Consider the following 21,766-nt stretch of genomic DNA (forward strand, 5'->3'; position numbering starts at 1 on the left):
ATTAACAGCCATGTGATCATAAGAGTAAAATTGTCAGGTAATCTTCTTTTACTTGAATACTTTTGTATATGAAATGCGAGGGATAAGAGACATTGTCAGCAGAGAATTGGAGACATGAAGAATTGGTTACTTACGCTAGACAAGTAACTAAGGTGAGCAGACCTTCAGTGCTGATTTCTGCATTTACATGATATATTTGTAAAGATCTAAGACTGTATTACCACTTTTGTTATAAGATTTCAGTGTAAGAAATAAATCCTAGTTTCACCACTCTTGACCAGAAGTTAACGTATTTGAAATTGTCAAATTTATTAAGATAGAATTTGTGTCCAATGCTTCTTCTACAAACAGGTTTCCATGATAGATACCTTCCTCTTTTGTTACCTTTGTCAAACATGAAACAAAAGAAATTAATATTATCAGACAGGAAAATCATATCATATTGTGCATACTGTTAAGATACCCCTACACACACAAACACACACACACACACACACACACTTTTTTAAAAGAGTGAAATATGATGATTAGGGCCAAGCAAGAAGAGATTACTTGTCACTTTTTCTTAAACGTTTGCAATGGCTATTATCCACCAGAAATTCCTAATATGGAGAAGGATAAACACTATGCTACATATAAAAACTCAGATGTTTAATGCCCCATCACTGAATACTGTCACAAATTTATAATGGCAGGGCGGGCACAGCACAGTGGGTCAGGATGAATCAGGACTTCTTAACATTATAAATCTAATCAGGTATCAGTAGTCCATGTGTTTAATTTTTTTTCTTTCCTGTCCTAAAATACGTAATTTTATTCTAGGGTCTTTTAATATATTTGTGTTATTTGTAAGAGTATATTTTGGATTATTTGAATAATGTGTATACTTTTCATAGAATCAGATTCATCACTTTCCTTTTGCCACCTGGAATGCTACCTAACAAACTACCAAACTTCCAACAAGTTATAGAGTTGTATTTTTTCATGATGACTTTTCTCAACTGCTAAAGCAGGTCTGCTTCAAAGTTGCTATGCCTAGCATGTTAAAGGATAATACATAAATGCACATACAAAACAGGATCTGATATACTGAGGGTCATCTATGCTGGAATACATCTCTCTTTCTGTATTATGTATGCTGCAGAGTCACGATGAACAAGAGTTATTTTGTAAATAAATCTGACTGTTGATACCACAATTCCAAAAGGGCAGCTGGAAGCATTCTTACTCCTTCTAGTTTTCTAAAATTTCATGTAAAACAGAGGAGAGTCGTTTTTCCACCCAGACTTCAAATCTCAAATGACAATGAAAAACTTCTTCCCAGCTTATAAGGAACATAAATAGATAGGGTTAAGGAAGAATGATCAAACTGATGAGAGAAGTGGAAAGATTCCTCTCTTTTTTAAAAAAGAAAATTACCAATAAAGAAAGAGGGGAAAGGGAAAAAGTCACCCAGAATATATGACCATGTAAGCATGGGCACTCTTGCAGAAAACCTAACCCACAAATTGAAGTAATGGAAAATTTAAATTAGTTAAAGCAAAAGTCTACAATAGACAGAGAATCTACAAAGATAAAAGGAACTGCAAAGGGTTGGAGTATACTTTGTATAGATCACCAGAGTTTTGGAAATGATCTTTATTAGTTTTATTATTTTTTCTAAATAATCAAGAGATTCAAGTGTAGCCACATTGCACTGTAAAGAAGATTAACTTTTTTTACTTTAATCAAATATCCATATGCATGTGCTGTTCCTTGCAAGGATAGCTGGATTCCCATTGCTTATTATAGCTGCAGGGTGCATAGTGTGCTATAATAATTAATGCACAAAAAAGCTTTTAAATACTGTTAATATCCCCATAAACAGAAGACCAAATTAGGAAGGTTAAAAATAAAACACCCGATTTAAGCCAGATTCATATAACTCTAGGAACAGCAAAGAATACTACATGGTTTTGATATTATTCACCAGTTTAGTGGCACAGCACTGAATTGTCAAAAATCACACTTTCACAACAATAAACCTAATTATGAATTTAATTTAATACAGATCGACTAACTTAATTTATCCCTCTGGAAATTCTAAATTAATTTGCCTATATATAAAGGAGTATCTTAAAATGTCAAAATACAGATTTTATTTTGAAGTAAATGGGTTTTAAATTAAGAAAATTCCATTTATTTTAAAGGCTCATCAAATTCTAAAATAAAAGACAACAAATATAAATGTAATAATAATATTAGTACTGTTTCTTTATACTCCACTTTCTCTTTCTATAAAAGTGTATATTTAGCATACTGTATATCATGAGACATATAACAGGAATGATTATCATTAGAAATTTGACAGAAACAAAGGGGAAAATCTAAAGAACAGGCAGTTTACCTGAAGCTTCATTATGTAAGTACTATGGCACTGCAATATCCGAAGTATGAATATTAAACAACTATAAATTTCTTTCAGAAGCAGCAATTAGTATGTGATCCTACAAATCCTAGTCACAATTGGGCCTACTATAATTTAGTAGTATCAGTAGTATAATTTTTATCATTATTATTGTTATTATTTTTGACAGAATTTAAGTTAAAGAATCTTTATCCTACAACATAAAAAATCTACATAAAATAAAAATGCTTGAGATAAAGATTAACTTTCTTACTTTGTGAACATTAATTTAAGAATTAATAATTTGAAAATGTGTAAATTTACAACAGTACAGTCAAAACATCTAGTAAAATAACTATTTCTAGGGCTATAATTCTTTCCTAAATCAACATAATAATAAATGTATTTTGTATTCCACACCAAATTGTATTTTAGGAATTATGCATTAGCCAACTGCTATTTTATCTTCTGAATGAGTTAGAATTTCCAGAGGGATAAATTTGAGCAGAAATTTCTATATGTAAGCAGCATATAAAAAAGTAGAATGATTTCTATTCTAACAAATAATTGTTCTCCATTTCTTCAAAGAAAAATATTTAAAGCTGCTTTTCCAATTAGAGAAGATATTATTTTTATGAAAACTCAAGAAATAATATTTAGAGCATTTATAAATGTTTATCCTACAGGATCAATAATATGAATAACCTCCTATATAACACAAACACGCAATCCTTGAAAAATAGCTCTATATTAAACATATCTGTATTTCAAAGAGGTCAAATTCAAACTCTTACAGGGAAAACAAAAACAAGGAAAGCAGATGATTTTCAAGAGAAAAACTATTTTCCAAGCATGTTAAAATTCAGGTTTCTACTCTTCTTTTCCTTGGGAATAAGGTTTTGTTTCATGGACATTTGAAGTTTCGTGTTAATATTAGATGAATTCTAATAGAATGCACATTTGATCTCCATAGCATTGAATGTCAGTAATAACTTGAATAAATACCATATACATACCAAGGTCTGTTAAATTCTGCTAGAGTTTATTAAAATGGGCATCTGTCTTTAAAAATCTGTTTCCCTTTTAGAACACTGCATTTCTATCCTTAATTTATTATTAAAATATGAGTAGAAGTCACTGCCATTACATAAAATGCAAACTGATCCAAAACACTGCATATATTTGTTTATAGTACAAGCCCATGAAAAGGTTCCTTCTCAATTTTCTAAACTAATAACCAGCATGAAAAGCTCTTAAAGCACAACTGCTTACATAATCAGTAATTACGTGCACAATCTGCTCTTCAAATTTATTATTTTTGGTTTCTTATTGCAAAAAAGCCCCATTTAACATTGGAAAAGCTATGGACAGAAAATCACCTTGTACACATTATTTTACATATTCTTCAAAATAAAACAAAAACCCTCATCTCACAAATTATAACAGTTTTTTTTCTCATTCAAACAAAGAATATTTTATGGGCAGCTGAAAAAAAATCCCAAACAAATTGTTCCAATAGAGCAAAACACTATTCTGCAAATATTTTGGTTTGTAGGTTTAGTTGCATATCACTTCTGGGACAAATTTAATACTGGAGATGATTTCCCCCCAAATTACCAGGAAGTCAGAACTATTGGGTCAAATAATGAGACAAGCAACAGTAACAGCACCACATTAAGACCAGGAAAACAATGGGCTGAGCATTCTTTATTGGGATTTTCTAAATTCGAAATGCTCCAAAATATAAAACTGTCCACATGGGTGCCTGACATAGTGACAGCTTTGTTTTCTAATGGTTAAATATATTGTTGTTGTTGTTGTTGATGATGATGATGTTTATATATCATTTTTCTCTCTCCACAATATGACTCAAACTCAAGAGCATGGATAAGGATTTCTCTTAGAGGCTTGCTACTGGCAACTTGTTGCCACCAAAAACTGACTCAAAGTAGACTGGTCCATTTGTCTTTAGGTGTATAAGAGACTGGAGAGGATTTCCTATCCTTCAGAAGAAGCAACTGGGAATCAGTATTACCAAAAGTGGGAATCAGTGTAATACCTGGATCAGTTGGAAGCCAAGGGAAATTGTTTTGTCATCCCTTACTCCCCCTGCACTTGCTATCACTACCTTAGTAAGAGACAAAGGAGAAACCATCACCAGCCACCTGCATCTAAATGAATAAAGGTAGGAACAACATGAGGTATTGGGAAACGTAAATGGGGAGTTATGTTCTGGCCACACTGTGACTGCAAAATTGGCAATTAACATACAACAAGAAAAAGAGAAAATCTGTTGTTCCCATTGACAGTGAAAATGATGTGCGTTTTATTTGTTACTTTGGGTGACTTTTAATTTTTTACTAGTACCTTATTACTAATTATTGTTAAAATGAAAGTCTGCATTTCTTGGGGGGGGGGGGGCAGAAACAACCAAGGATTCATCAGATAGAATATAGGGCTGGACATGCTAACAACTGTTTTGGTGCAATGAAGGGAAAAAATAAATTTCAGATGAAAGGGAGAGGGACACCATTAAAGGGATAGAAGCCAAAAAAGCAATGAAAGAAAGGAAGTAAAATCTTTGATTCAAGGAAAGCCATGTTAAAGATATGTGTACAGACTTCCATTTTAGCTTGTCTTGATCATAGAACAATGTGTGTTCTTACTTATATTAGGTCAATTAACAGGGACTTATTTGCAATCATCCGTTTTATCCTGGAAGAAAATACCAACTCGGTTCATGTGACCAAGACCAAGTCAAAGGAGGAGATGTTGATCCCTCTCCAATATGCCCATAAGACTAAAATGTACAGGAAAAACCTTGGCTTGTAGCTAAGAAGACAGGCAGTTTTGTTCAATAACAGGAGTGGGCAATTGCTGGAGGTCTATGGTTGTTCTGAACCTCCCAGGGCCATACCTTCATGTCATCACTGTACTTCCAAATTCTGGCAGTGTTTTGACTTTTTTAAAAAGGTGTGCAATTTTACTTTAAACTGCAGAGTCTCCACAGTGTCAGGCCTTAAACAAAATTGCTCCAAAGCCTCATCAATGTTTCAAATGGTGAACAATGAGTCCCAACCAAATCCAAAACACTGGATGCCGAAGAATGGTTCACTGTAAAGGATTCAAAACCTTTTTGTTGGAGAAATTTTCCAAGTGTACTGAACTGGATGTAATGGTTTGAACAAGAGCATGAATGCATACACTGCATTATCTTATTTGAATGTATTTATACCCTGTCTTTTCCCTAAAACTGAAGACAGTTCACAACAAAATTATTTTTAAAAGTACACATAAAACGTATAATATTAATATACAAATTATATTATTCAAATGGATTGAAAGTAATTAGAAACATAGCAATAAAATGCACGGCAACTGTTAAAAGTCACTTGCTCAACCACCAAAAAACTGCAAAACAAACAAATAAGCAACCTCAGAGCAGCCACTCAAAAGATCCACTCATGTATTTTTAGAAAATGTTCATTTAAAAGTCACTCTAAGATAAATCCCATCAAATTTGATGGACACTTTTTCAGCTTCCTCAACTAGGGGATAAGGATGAAGTGCTTGGAAGCAGATGCCCCTTATGTTCATTAGATCTTTGTTGATCATGGTTATTAAAAGCATTCTAGATACAGTTGAAATTGTGAGTTTTACTACCAATCTTGGTGAAAACATGGATTTGCCCACAACCCAAATGGATTTAGATATTTTTCATATATCAAGTTTACATCATACATCTATTTTAATATGCATTATGACCTATTTCATTTTAAACACATCAGCATTTTAAGCACAGTAATAAATAAAATGCAGTAATAAACAGAAAAACAAAATGTGTAGGAGGTTTTAAAACATTTTCATTAAGTAAGGCATTTGCCTGGATAACTGACAGAATAGGTCATTTGAATACAGGCACAGAACTGCCCATTTTAGCTGTCCAAACTAAAAGTTTTCTGAACTAACAGACTGGAGCAAGTATACTGTCTTTAAGACACTTTCGGGTCCCCCAGAACATACACATCCATTATATTCAGTGAATCTTTGAACTGTGGCCTGATTTAACTTCAGTCAGAAGGCAGGTTGAATTTGATCTAGATTTGAGACAAGCAATTGACCTGGGGGCTTAGTTGAATTGGGGACAGAGATCGGACCCATAAAATCAGGCAGAAGAAGCCTCTATTCATGAATCTTGTAATTAATCCAGTGAGGCCTATTTCAAGCAATCAGTAAAGAAACAAGAATACAATTCTTCTGAATTTGCATTTCTGGAAAGGAATTCCTTTTTTATATTTGCTGACTACCAAGAAATGGCACAAATTTTGTCTCAGAAATCTGTGACACTTTTGAGAAAGAAAATGCACATACCTTACAAAATGGCTATATCTTTAATCAAGATAACATACATTACTTGCTATAAAAGTATGTAGCAATAGGTATGTGCACATTTTTTTAAATGTATATAAAATCATGTGCTTCATTGCACAGAAACATAATTTAGTGAAAATGTTGGTGGGAAAGAGAAACTAGAAGTCTAGACAGGTTTTAGCATCCCTAGAACAAGGGAGTGGCAGATACATAGCTAGAAGTGATAACTAGTTTTAGCTTCTTCCTGATAGTGCTATTTCAAGTCATTCTCCACAAAAATATACTAACCTTCAGCAGATGAAGTTCCACAGCCCTCGAGATTTAAAAGAATGTCATCATCACCATCATCTTTCTCTCCTCCCAGCAGCATCCACCTCTCCAAATTATCACTTTCAGAAGGGATACTTGTCACATCATCTGCATCCTCATCATTAGAGCTGTCTTCTATTACTAAGATCTTATGAATCATATGGATACCATCACGGTGAACAGAGATGGCCTTTTGATTAGACTTGTTTTTCCTTCTTGGAGTAACTTGTTTCTTTGAATTCTGGGTGTCATGTAGGTGGTCTGTAGTTGGTTTTGATGAGATGGGCTCAGAAAAATTAGATGATTCTGCTGATGTTGTTGGGTTCTGGAGTTTGCTTTTGTAAATGCTGTCTTCATCAGGGGTATCCGACAAGATGATGACATCTGGGCTATCTGAAGTATGAATTTCACTATCTGAAATAACAATAAAGTTGCTTTTCTGATCATGTTTATGTACTGAGTTCTGCTTTGTAACAGGTCTGGTTTTGTTAGTTTCTTCTTGCCCATTGACATCCTCAAGGGCTTGTGCATAATGGACTTGACTGTAAAGATGAAATTCCACTTCACTATCAATACTTCCTTCACTAGAAGAATCTTCACAGTAGAGATCATCTTCAATCGCTTCTATATCATCATATTCTCCAAACATAATGGAAAATATTTTGCTTCTACAAACCTAAAACAATAATGAAAGTGTCATTAACATTCATAAAAACAACCCTTAAAATGTACAGATCCATCTATTTTAACAATTTTTAAGTCAAAATGGCCTACAGCCTAACTTTAATCCTAACTCAAACGCAAAGTGGAAGGAGTGGTTTCGGATGAGGAGCACGGCTTGAAGCCAGCTGAACAGGCCCTAAGCTATCTGAACTAAACTGATGCTGATGGATTTCAGAGATCAGCCAGCTGAGAGATCCACTGGCGCAAGAGCTGAGATTGGCCAGTAAAAAGCCAAAAGAGGGAAAAGAAGGGCAGGAGCAGAGTTATGTCACATCTAAATCTGATTCAACTCAGAGCCACCGCCCTTGTGCCAGCACAAAATTAGGTCAAAGTTAGGGTTGAACTAAGTAACTTCCGACAAATAGAAACCAATGGAAGCTCCTTGAAATAAAATTCCTCAGTCCCAACCTGTCAACCAGAACCAAAGTTATTCTGACAGGATTGAGGTTTGAATATTGCACAGATTCAACTGGTCTAATGTTAACTCAGTCAGCTCTTGGCTACTTACCGAGCAAAGATTGTACTATAAGCCTTTGCTCAGGGCTAACAGTCTTGATTACATAGGAATAATGCTCAAAAAATATTCAGCTGACACCTGTAGTCTCCTCACATGAATATTTCAGGACCTGTATCTAACCTGAAGACTTACAAAAGGATTCCCTGTATGATTGTTTGCATTTATTAAAAGAAAAATTCACATACACATACCTGACATCTATAACCAGGTTCAAAATAAAAGATTCAAATGAAATTTCCTACAGCCCCCTCATTATTCTGTAGCCAAGACTAGAAAGTTGTGAAGAATTATGCCATCACATCCAATATTCCTAAAGAAAATAGGTAATATTTTAATTTCATACTAACACAGTATTTTGAAGCTTTTAGAGAACCATCAAGACAACCGTATCACCGAAGCGTTTTCAATCATATGCAGCTAAAGATTACTTCCTCTCAATACCTACATAGAAAGTGCTTTTGAACACATACAAACAGGATGCCATCTCCATATATCATAGAATGTCACTCCAAAAGACCCACGCAATCCGCCACAAAAGACTAAGTGACCACTACAAATGATAGCTTAAGTACACGTAAACCCTTTTTCCTTACATAGAAGTATTTGTTTTTAGTGTGGGGGTTTTGTTTGTTTGTTCGCCCTCATAAAGTTTCCCTAGCCACAACATTTTTTCATGAAAATCTGCAGCTCATTTTTTAAAAAATTATTCCAGATATCCTAACTCATCTATTTACATATAATACCTGCCTTTATTGTTAAAAGGTAAATAAAACCAGGCAGAATCTAGTTATAGAATTAATTTCAATTTAGAATTAATCCCAATTTAATTCAGGGCACATTTCTGGGCATGTAGGAAAGCAGTCTAAACATCAAATAAACAGTGTAAAAGTTTCAACAATTTCTACTTTGAGCACTTTTAATTTATGGTGGTAAAAATAAGCAGGCAATAATAAACCGGCCTTTTTGTTAAGATATAAAAATATATTATTTTCTCCTCTTTCAGTTCACCAAAAAACCCTTATGCTAAATTTTAGAGTGATTCTCTCTTAGAACACAGGATCACAGGTATAATTAACATGTCATGCAGTAATTATTACCAACTAAAAGTATCCCTTAGGAAACCAGATAGTGACAGATTTCCTGCTTGGCAGTATATGCTCCAGAGTTAAAAGGAAATCCAGTTGGGCCTATTGAAAGGCCAGTCACTGTGAGCTGTCCACTAGTGGCAGTGGACTAATCTTCATATATTTCAACCATAAATCCTGATTAAAACAGAAAACTATAGTAGTGATGTGCACTATGTTTGGACCTAAATCATAATATCTGAAAACAGAACGAGGAGGGGAGAGCTGCAAAGCCCGGCAAAACAGATTAAGGGAGCCAGATTTTATCAGTTCCTGGAGAAGGAGGAGTTAAGTCTGTAATACACCTGAGACAGGGATCTGCCACGTCTTTTCTCCCTCCATTTTCCTAGGCTCTCTCCTCACTTTCCCAGCAGCACTTGCATAGGGTGGGCATTGAAAGGTCTCTGAGATCCTCTCAGAGCATGATGGGAGTTGAAGTTTTTTTCTCTCTCACCGTTTCTCAGCCTATACTGAAAAGGCCTGGTTTTGTCCATGCTCTAAGTGGCTGAGAATGGACACATCCGGCCACTACAATTCCCAGAACCCTCTCTTGCAGTTTGTCTTATTTTATTTTAAAAAATGTTATGGTTATAACTTAAAATAATTCTAAAAAATCAGTAGATTGGCAAATTGTTCTGAAACTTGGCAGGCCTGCAGTTGTAAATGGGGTCTAAAACTTAAGTAGTATTCATGCAGATAGGCCTTAAAATGACAGAGGAATTGGGCTTTTTAAATTTCCCACTGTAGCTAAGGGCCAAATCTTTGTCAAATGTAAACGGCAACACTCCTCCCAATTCGAGTAACTTCCCAGTAAACAGGAGGGGTCAGCTTACAATGGACCCCAAAACGGCATGCCTTTTGGCCAAATTGCACACCTCTAATGTGCACCTATCAATGGCATCAGCCAAACTACTTAGACATGACTACTATGAATCATCTCAACACAGAACTAAGGAAATCTAAACATCTTATTTTATTTATTTATACCTCACCTTACTCTACCCCAAAGGGGACTCAAGGCAGCTTATATAGATGTAATTATTCAATGCCTTAAAACACATACAATTCCAAAAAATTAAAATTAAATTAGATTTAAATTAAAATATATTGAATATTTTAAAATATTACATTCCATATTAAAATCACGCCATCCATAGACTTAGTCCAAGCCGTTCCATAATCATTCCATAAATTCCAAATCTGTTAACTGCACTATTCTCTGATCCCACAGCCAAGTTTTTATCTTTCTTCTGAAGGCTAGGAGGGAGGGATGAGTAGGAGATATATGTGTGAACTGTTTTCCATCTTGTTATTTTTACTTATCAACTAATTTTTTTCTGAATAATTATGCAATGATGCAGGCCACTAACCCAGGGGCCTGCAGGTGCACAAAATAATATTCATAAAATAGAAAACACGTGGCTCCCAAATGCTGTAGAATTGCAACTCCAACAAGCTGTAGGTAGCTTAGCCAGTAGTCTGATCAGAGATGATGGGCCTCATAATTCCATCCTGTCATAAAACCCGAAAGTTCATACAATAGAGAATACGGTTAAGCACCATTAATCATTACCATTTTCACTGCAAATATATGGCACTCAAACACAAATATGCAAGTCTAAAAATGCATGCATTTTAATTTGGAGAGCTAAATAAGAGGAGAGTCTGTGTTATATGCTTATCCCATCAATACAGACTGGCTTCAAATGGAAAAGAGACAAAGGTAAGAAACAGGTGAGAGAAAGCTACACAACATTTCTAGCTCACAAGCTAACATCTGAAAATCATTCACACTACCAATCCTAGCTGAAGAAGACAAAGAAGGATGAGAATGTGAGCAATTCAAAACAGAGAAGAAAGCAGTAACTTCCTTAAGATCTGGAAAACAGGTTGGGCTCTCATCCATAAATACTGCCAGATAACACCCACTTAATTTTGTTGGATTTCTAAAGATTCTAATTTTTTTAGCATTATAATTTCACAAAAATCAAACCTATAGAGCCAGAGTATCTCTAGGCAGCAGAGATAATAAAGCTAAGAAAAACAATGGCTTTATCAACTTGTTTATCAGTGATTGGGGGGGGGGGGGGGGCTAAGAGAATTCTCTAGGGCCCCTTCTACACAGCTGAATAAAATCCCACATTATCTGCTTTGAACTGGAATATATGGCAGTGTGGACTCAGATAACCCAGTTCAAAGCAGATATTGCGGGATTTTCTGCCTTGATATTCTAGGAAATATGGCTGTGTGGAAGGTCCCTAAGAGTGTTCTTTTTTAACAATGAAAAACAGTGTGTGCAAAGCACAGAACTAAAAAAAGTGTAATACTAAATAATATTATATTTGGCTATGACAGTCTTTTAGACTGTAGGCCTTTAAAGGGGGCATGTCCAATCCTTTCCTTTTGGTAGAACACCTAGGGATTTGAGACACCTTTTCAAACTTATCTTACAGACATTTTTCAAATCATGCCCCTCTAATAGAAAGCAGTTTTCACATTTATAACATATAAAACTCATAAACCACAACATCGTCAGTAGCCAGGCGCTGACTTCCCTATCTTAAGTAAAGCCTGAAGGACCTGACACTGTAACAGCAGATGGCTTGCCATTCAAAAAAAGAGCACAATGCATGCTGGGAGGGACTTAATTTTCCACACGTTGGGTTCATTCATATAACTCTGAGCTTGTGAGGTATTTCTCACAAGAAATGCCTTAATAACCACCACTTCATACAAAGCAGATGATAAAGAAGTAGTTATTGACTCAAGGCTATCAACCCAAGCCATATTGCTCTGCTATACAGATGGAGACAGAACGGTCATAGGCCATTTCCAGATAGACCCAGTTGGACCACTGTGATCCTTGAACTGGTAACTTGGATTTCTGCAAAACATTTCATGTGGGGTTCCAGTTAAAACAGATTTAGAAATAACAGCTGGGACAGAAATCTGCAGACAGGCTGGTGTTTGGAATGCCATGGCAAGTATACTACACCTGGGTTGAGGGGAATATATAGTCTGCCTATACTGGACCACTCTTAATATGTTGATACTTGGTTACAAAGCTTTTAACAATACAGGGCCAGTGCCAAAACATATATTCAAATCCCCCTTCTTTAAGTCAGACACTGCTCAAGCACTCCAGCACCAGAGGTCTGGAGCACAATGCCTTGGAATAGGGTCTTTAGTGCACAATTTCTAGAATTTCCTAGCAATACTAATTAGAAAAAACACTGGTATTCCTGGATTTCTAGAAGCAATGCACTTTCCCCAAAACAGTGGTCTTCCATATGTTACTGGACTGTTGCTTTCATCACACTAGCCTAATAAGGGGTAAAGTGTGGCCCCCAAAAAGCTGTTTGTAGATCCATCTTAGATGCTCCCCTGCTCAAAAGTCTGGACCTTTTTCCTGATAAATAAGGATGAATTATGTTTCTAGGAAGCATCTTTTAAATAGGCATAAAGTTTATTTTAATGGTTAGACCATTAAAAAAAATCAAAGCCAAGTGAATTTCAGATCATTTCCAGTTTTGTTTTGTTTTTCTCTAATCCCCACCCCACCCCAAATCTTTCAAGGATATTTTTTGTCAATCTATGTGGACCCCATGAAGATTGGTTTGTGAAAATTCCATTGTCTTTGCCTGGCTGACTCAGGGGTATAAATTGGTCATAGAATTATAGAGTTGGAAGAGACCTCATGGGCCATCCAGTCCAACCCCCTGCCAAGAAGCAGGAAAATTGCATTCAAAGCACCCTTGAACCCATGGCAGTTGCCCCCACCCCATTTTAGTCAGCATAGTCAATGTCATTAAATATTTAGAGGGTCAGCATTCCTATTTTAAAATAAGAATAGCATTGAAATCCACAAAGTAAAAGTAATCAGGATCTTAAGAATAAGTCATCAAAAAGCCTTGCAGATAAAGGAGACACTCGAGACTTTGATATAGCTTCTTAGTCAGCCAGGCAAAGACAATGGAATTTTCACAAACCAATCTTCCTTTGGGATCTGGACATCTCCCAAAGAAGGAAATTCAAGCTAATGAATCAAGGGTCTAAGAGGACCTAATTATAATCCTCCAAGTGATTTCTAGAAAGCTGAATCAAGGAAATTTTTAGAGAGGGAATGAAAAGTGCATACATGCAAAACAGTGTGTACAGCTACTCGATTTTCTGTTCACAGGCAGGTTCAGAAAAGAAGACAGATTAATATTTATTATAATTACTATTTATTATTTATATAGCATCATTGCTGAACAAGTAAAAAAAAAAAAACAATTCCCTGCCCTGAGGTTTACAACCAAATTTGTCAAAATCCAATTTATATATCTTCAGAAATATTTCTAAGGATAAAGAAGGAAATATACAGAGCATGCTTACAGAAAATTGTGATAAGTCCATCCAAGGGAAAAGAGCTAGAAGTGAAGAGTCATACTTGTGCAAGTGATGGAAGTGCCACTAGGGGGAAACATAGGCAGAGACAGATATCTTTTCCTCTTTTGCATTCTCTGCTCTGTTACTTCTTTACCCATGTAGACTAATATTCTTAGGTTTGACCTCACCTCACTTCTACACACTTCTCCGTGCCTCATTTCATAGTTCACCCAGAAACAGCGGACTCCTTATTCTTCCTCTCTCAAATATGCAGTTCACTTTACTGAACATTCTTTTAACTAAATATGATATTATGTCTATGATACTAAACCATCTTCCATGTATGGCAACAAAATAATTTAAAAATAAGAATAGAAAGTAATCTGTTTCTTCAGCTAGGTGCAACTTAAAAGTTACTCTTTATGCAGTATATTGGACAATGCTGACCAGAGGTGGCTCTCCAGAAAGTCAATGAGAAATCTTTAGGAACCCCAAAGAGTAGCACTGAAATTAAACCCGGGCTATTCTGCATTCAAAGCATGTCTTCTACAACTGAACTACAGTTCCTCTATGAAGACTACTGCAATAGTCTTGAAATAGTAAATTAAATTTTCCATGGTCAGCATGAGAAAAGTAGGAAAGAAGAAGTCATGAGATGCCTACTGAAAATCCTTTGAGGCTTATGTGCTACTTTAGATACAAAGGAAGAAACTGATAAGATTTTACTTGGCAAACATGTGCTGAAACATTTCTTCATTCAAAATATTGAAAGGCTTCTATATTACAATTATTTATCATGGGTCATTAACATCCCATTTTACAGAGCCTTGCAAAATATTTCTTGTGTACAAACATTAATTAAATAAAACCAAACTGGTATTTGTCAATTGCCTGAGTACAACTGTCACAAAGATAAGATGGATGTGGCCAAATGAGAGTAATTATAGAGGAGAACCTGCTTTAGTCTGCAAAAGAAATGAGACTGGGGTGAAGGCTCACATTCTGGTAGACAAGAAGAATGATGCTAAACACAGCCATGATCAACATTGGCGTTGTTCAACTACAAGAATGCAAGTGTTTTACAAGGGGGCAGCAAAACTGGAATGTGTCCAGAGAAGGGTGACTAAAAGGATCAAGGGCCTGGAGAACAAGCCCTTTGAGGAGCAGCTTAAAGAGCTGGACATGTTTAGCCTGAAGAAGAGAAAGCTGAGAGGAGACATGATGGCCGTGTATAAATATATCATAGGGAAGAGAGAGGAAGCTGCCATGAAAACTAGGATGTGGAACAATGGCTTCAAACTACAGGAAAGGAGATTCCACCTGAACATTAGGAAGAACTTCCTGACAGTGAGAGCAGTTCTGCAGTGGAATTCTCTGCCCTGGACTGTAGTGGAGACTCCTTCTATGGGGGTTTTTAAGCAGAGGCTGGATAGGCATCCGTCAGGGGTGCTTTAAATGTGATTTTCCTGCTGCTTCGCAGGAAAATCTGGATGACCCACGAGGTCTTTTCCAACTCCATATTCTATGATTTTATTCAACCAGTGTGCAATTTAGGCATTACACAGCAAATACTTATACAATCAACAAGTGCCAGTTGTTTACTTCATCAACTTTTGTGCAGCAATAAAAATATCTTTCATCTTCACAGTTGAGTATCAGGTGTTAACAAAGCCAATTAATCCATTTCAGTTCCAGGTTTTAGCAGGGGAAAACTAAATAGACATTGCACAGATGAACAAACTAGGCCTTGTGCAGCCCATTGTTATTCATAAGCTTGGCAGATATCTGAATATCAACCTGTTTTGAGCAAACTTCTCACATGCTTGCCCAATATAATCCAAGCTTTCAGATTAACAGTACCTTCCAATCATCAGTGAAAATCTAAATGCTTTTAATATGGAAGTAAGCAGAAGAGATCAAACATACTAAGTGATCTGTTTCTTACTTGCTGAGAATAAAAGAGCAATATTTGATCAATTCCAAAAGAATGACACTTTAGTCTTCTAAATGGCAGTATGTTCCAGTTGCTAAACTTTCTCATGCTATGGAGGACTGTATGGGAATGAAAGTAAGATCGAGTACATTTTTCACTTTTATGTGTTGCTTATATTGTTGAATCACTTTCTCTATTCAATGATGTGGAATATTTGTTCATGTTTTGGGAAAACTGAATTATATGTAGTATCAATCAAGCTTTTCATTTCAAAAATGTTAGACCAAAAGGGATGTTTGCTGGAAAAAAAACATTAGAGGCCGTTATCCTACCCCCGTCCACTGAAAGTAAGTTGATGCAGATAAATTTGTTTGCAAAGGACTTTTTATTATTCTAAACCATTTTAAGAACTACACTTAGTATTCGGGTACTGTTTTTATAACTCTGCATTTAACACTTATAGCAATATAAATGAATGACCAGGTGTCCATGATTATACTACAATACAATCACAGTAAGTTCATTTATCTATTTGTAGCATTTATGTCCCACCATTCAGCCAAAAAGGCACTTAAGAGTGGTTTAGAAATTGTTATTTGTAGAGTTGCTTATGCTTTCTCGGTTTCTCTGCAATGACACAAGGAGCTATTGCACTGATCATACTTTGTCATATTAAAAAACTTCTATTGCTTCGCAAACTTGAATACAAGATTAGCTGTATTATTTGTGGTACAAGAACAAGAATCCTTTGAAAGCTGACTAGAGCATGCAGTGTGGCTTTAGTTTCCATAAAAAGGCCTTATTCATTAAATACACACATTTCAAAGTAAAGAGTGCTTCTAGGTTTTTGCTGTGTGCATTCAAACTATCTCCAACTTATGGCAACCTCAAGGCGCTTCTATCATGGAATCTTCTTGGTAAGGTAAGTTGAAAGTGGATTTGCTTTTGCCTTCCTCTGAGAGAGTGTGACTTGCGGTGGATTCCCATAGGTAAGCAGGGATTTGAACCTTGGTCAGAGTTAACAGTCAAACCATGACACCATGATACCTCTGCTTATATTATAATAAATACATTTCAATGAGAACTATGAAGCCCATGCTCCCACTTCTGACATAACTTAAACAAACCATAACTTCTTGTATTATGTTGTCCTTTAAAAAGCTGCTTGCCAGCTAAAACGAGGACCAGAATTTCTCTATCATTCAGTTGTTTAAAATCCGGGAAGAGGCAGATGAGCTCCCTTTATCAACTCCAGCTCCTCATGCGGGGACATGAGAGAAGCCTCCCTCAAGGATGATAAAAAACATCAAATCATCCGTGCGTCCCCTGGGCAACGTCCTTGCAGACAGCCAATTCTCTCACACTAGAAGTGACTTGCAGTTTCTCAAGTCACTCCTGACACGAAAAAAAAAGTTGTTTAAACAAATATACTGCCAGAGTGTTAAAAGTCAAGTAAAAACAAGAGCATTTCTTCCCTCATCCTAAAGGACAGGATGCAAAGAGAAAAAAGGAGAAAAGGGAAATCCAAGCAGGTATTCTCTCACACTAGAAGTGACTTGCAGTTTCTCAAGTCACTCCTGACACGACAAAAAAAGTTGTTTAAACAAATATACTGCCAGAGTGTTAAAAGTCAAGTAAAAACAAGAGCATTTCTTCCCTCATCCTAAAGGACAGGATGCAAAGAGAAAAAAGGAGAAAAGGGAAATCCAAGCAGGCATAGGTCTTAATGTTATATTATTTTAAACTGACACTGTTCCATAGCCGAGAGGCCACCGCTGAGAAGGCCCTGTCTCTCGTCCCCGCCAGATGCACTTGTGATGAAGGCAGGGCTGAGAGCAGGGCGTCCCCAGACAATCTTAAGCTGCTAGATGGTTCATAAGGGGAGATGCGTTCGGACAGGTAAATTGGGCCAGAACCGTTTGGACTTTATAGGCCAAAGCCAGCACTTTGAATTGTGCCCGGTTGCAGATTGGCAGCCAGTGGAGCTGGCGCAGCAGGGGAGCTGTGTGCTCCCTAAACGCCGCTCCTGTTAGCAACCTGGCTGCCATCCATTGGCCCATTTGAAGCTTCTGGAAGGTCTTCAAAGGCAACCCCACGTAGAGCGCATTGCAATAGTCTATACTGCATGCTGTACACATTTATGGTAAACTAATATAACATTAATGTTGTGTACAAAATTACTTTCAGGCTATGTGTATAAAGTGTATATGGAACATAAACAGATTTTGTATTTACACTCGGGTCCCATCTTCAAGATATTTCATTATGTATATGCAAGTACTGCATTAAAAAAAACCCAAACTACTTCTTATCTCAAGCATTTTGAATAAGGAAGACTTAAACTGTATTAGTCTTTAAGGTGCCATAGAAGCTCTTCTGCTGGTCCAGGTTATTTGACCAGCGGTATCTCTCTCTACGAATCTGTCAGAGCCTTCTCTGTGTATCCCACCCCCGGCTCAAGCATGTTTGGTGGGAACAAAAGAGAGGGACTTTTTGGCAGCTGCTCTAAGCCTTTCTAGAGCCCCACCCAAAAAGAGACCAGGATGACCCCATACCACCTGGACTTCCAAAAGCAGGTCAAGACATCTCTGTGCCATCAGGTATTTGGGGTGAGGATGAGGACACACTGCTGGGTGGTTCAGGTCCAGGCTATCTGACTGACCATACCCCTTGTCCAAACCTGTCTGGGCCATGAGATCTTCAAGAGAAGCCCTTCTCTTGGTCCCATCTCCATTGCAAGCTCCATTGTTAGGAATGAGAGAGCAGACATTCTTTCATAGGGCCCTTCCACACAGCCATATAACCCAGAATAACAAGGCATTTGAACTGGATTATCTGAGTCCACACTGCCATATAATCCAGTTCAATAGGAATTTTATAGGTTCTTAATTTATAGTATATGTTATTGTCTAGAAATTATGGTTTGGTTTTCACATGTATGTACAGCATTAAATTTGGCCACTGTTATATTGGAAACTGCTTTGAGTCCCCTCAGCCCAATAAATGAATACATATAAGGTGTTTTTATTTTGGGGGGGGGTAGTTTTATAGGTTTTTGAGATTGTTTTATCCATTATTTCTGACTGGATTCGTTGTTTGTCTGTCTTGGCACTGAATGTTTGCCAATTGGGTTACAAACAAGATATTGTTATTATTATATTACTAGCCGTCCCATGCCACGCATTGCTGTGGCCCAGTCTGTGTATGTGTTTTGTGTGTGTATATGTGTTTATGAGTATTTGCCTATATATATGTGGTTCTGCGCATGTGTTGTAATGTATTTTTTGCGTTTTGGCTTTAAAAGTCTCTTCTGCTGTGTTTTTCAGTGTTTTTATGAGTGATGGTCACTCATTGGCCTGACAGGTGTATTGTGTTTAAATTTGGTGTCAATTCGTCCAGTGGTTTTTGAGTTATGTTAATCCCACAAACGAACATTTTATTTTTATTTATATAGATTATTATAATAATTATAATAATAATTGTGGGTGGGATTATGAGGGGGATGGTGAGTTTCAAATGCAATTTTAATTGTGTTTAAACTTTAAAAGTAAGCACACATATGCCTTTTTTCTTTTAAAAATTGTATTTGTTTTGCATTATGGTTTTATTATTATGAACCACCTTGGGCTCTCCGATCCTCTGGGGAGGCCCTGCTCTCGCCACTGCCAGTGTCACAAGCTCGCCTGGTAAGTACAAGGGAGAGAGCCTTTTCTGCTGTGGCTCCCTGACTCTGGAACTCATTACCTGGAGAAATTAGGAAAGCCCCTTCTCTAGACGTTTTTTAAAAAAACCTTAAAACCTGACTCTTCCGCTGTGCCTTTGATGAGTAGGTATACAATTTCACATGACTGTTTTTAGCCTCAAAGTTCTGTCATTGGAGTAGACTTCCCCCCCCCCCTCGTGGGAAAGCCTGACTCCACAACCCCCATCATAATGACCCCTCCTCCGCAAATTATCTGCTTCTCTCTTTTATCTTGTCTGAGTTTTTAATTAGATGTAATCAGTTTGTCTTTTAATAATTACATGTAGCCCGCCTTCTGTAACTGTGCCTGTGTCTATTGTAATTTTTACATTGTTATTGTTCTGGAACGGCTGTTCCAGGGACTCCAATTTTGTGCTTTGCACTGAGTGTTTGGTCATAGTCCTAAGTTGCAGGGACTTTGCAGATAGGTAGTTTCCTTTGGCTGCATTCATAGGGCAAGCCACCTGTCAATTATAGTTAGGATCCCTGGTCCCGCCCCTCTCTGGGTTTTTTGGAGGGAAGGGGCCATTTTTCAGTTAGTCTCAGTAAAGGAAGTCAATGCAGAGGATGTATACAGACGTCCTCCTATACAAAGGCTTAGTCCCTTAAGACTTCCCGGGGGAGAACAGTCTTAAGAGCCTCTAAAGATTCCCAAAGGTTCCGGGGAAACAGCCTTACAGCCCTGAGGAATTCCAGAGGGAATAACAGCTCTAATCGTCAAGATCTCCAGCTAAGTGACTACAGGCCTGCTGGTACGTCTGCTCGGTTCTGAGACATTCAGCCGGTAGTGGATTCAAATCAGTCAGGTTTAGGTTCACAGCAGCCTGGGAGGAGCTAGAAAGGGGAATTTTCCTTTGAACAAAGTTATTGAAGATAGTGCCTGTTCCCTGTGGACAAGTTTGAGAGAACGGGCTTTTGCCAAGAAAGCTTTACAATTCCTGTTTGTTCATCAATAAAAGACTGTTATATTTAAGCTCAAGCCTCCTAAAGACTGTTTAATGAGGGAAAATTCTCTAAAGGCTTCTTTTCGGGCCCTCTAGCTTCCCGCTGGGATTCAAGCCATGTATCCTCTCTTAAAGGCACTTCATTTCAGGTCCAGCGGCGACAGAACAGTTATGTATCCACATGTTTTATGTATTTATTATGTTATTGTTTATCGTTCACGTTTTCGGTTGTATATTGGTTTTTCTTTATTGTAATTGTTGTTCGGGCTTGGCCCCATGTAAGCCGCTCCGAGTCCGCATTGGGGAGATGGTGGCGAAGTATGAATAAAGATTATTATTATTATTATCAGCCGCCTTGAGTCCCGACGAGATGTAAACAATCATAATAATGTTGTATCTATATTTGCAAATACTTATTTAAGGTATATAGCAGGCATGGGGAAACTTTCCCTCCAGGTGTTTTGGACTCCAACTCCCACAATTCCGAATTGTGGGAGTTGCAGTCCAAAACACCTGGAGGGCCGAAGTTTCCCCATGCCTGCTTTACAGTCTGAAGGGACAGTGCCTTCAGGAATGGGCAGAACAAGGCTACTCTTTCTACCCCACAGAAATGCCCAATGCACTCCAACTGTGGTGTTGCGTTTGATATCTCCATGTCCCCCCATTTTCCTGAGGCGAGCGGCCCCAACAGGGCGGGCTTCTGCTTGGGGAAGAAGGGAAGTGCCCTGGAGAGGGCCAGGAGGCAGAAGGGCTCCCCCACAGTAGGGCTAACACGGAGGCCCATACACACGTCCCCCTCATACACGTGGCAGCCCACTCAGGGCTCACGCTGCTACTCACTAGCGCTGCCTGCTGCGACCAGGAAGCCCCTCGCGACCGGAACCAGCGTCGCCGTCAGCGCCTTCCCCCGCCCCTCACGTCGGGCTGCGCTTCCGCCCGCTGAGAGACGCAAGAAACCCCACGCCGCGCGCCTGAGGAGGCGCGTGCCTTGCACTGCGCATGCGCTTAGGTAGAGAAGCCGGGAGACGAGAGCGCAAGCCCGTTGAACTCACAAGGAGCGCGCGGAGGCAGGCAGGGAGGGGGCGGGGCGGAGGACAAAGCCTCAAAGCGTGCGCGCAGCTGTGCCGGCGCCTGATAGGTCTGTTCCGAAGGTGGGCGGGGCGAAGGGGGAAAAAGAGCCGCCTTCGGGTGTTGAAACTACAAAAAGGAGAGCTGATCAATGATGTCACTTCCGGGAGCTTCCAGATCTGTACCAGGTTATATGGGAACATTGGCCTTTTATGTCAACCTTCATCCTCCAAGTTTAGGACTTCAACTCCCAGAAGTCCCAGCCAGTTTGGCCAACA

General features: G+C 37.9%; 1 protein-coding gene across 1 annotated transcript in view; it reads right to left on the reverse strand.

Moving 5' to 3' along the window:
* The window catches only part of ZCCHC7 (zinc finger CCHC-type containing 7), a 139,657-nt gene extending 118,195 nt beyond the window's left edge, over positions 1-21,462 (reverse strand). Inside the window, exons 1-2 of the mRNA XM_060763746.2 lie at positions 21,261-21,462; positions 7,046-7,742 (exon numbers count right to left, since the gene is read on the reverse strand). Coding sequence (XP_060619729.2) covers positions 7,046-7,715 — 670 coding nt within the window. The 5' untranslated portion in view covers positions 7,716-7,742; positions 21,261-21,462. The remainder of the gene's footprint in view (positions 1-7,045; positions 7,743-21,260) is intronic.
* Between the last annotated feature and the right edge of the window lie 304 nt (positions 21,463-21,766).

This window comes from Anolis sagrei, chromosome 2 (genome assembly GCF_037176765.1).
Source record: "Anolis sagrei isolate rAnoSag1 chromosome 2, rAnoSag1.mat, whole genome shotgun sequence".
NCBI classification, from domain to species: domain Eukaryota; kingdom Metazoa; phylum Chordata; class Lepidosauria; order Squamata; family Dactyloidae; genus Anolis; species Anolis sagrei.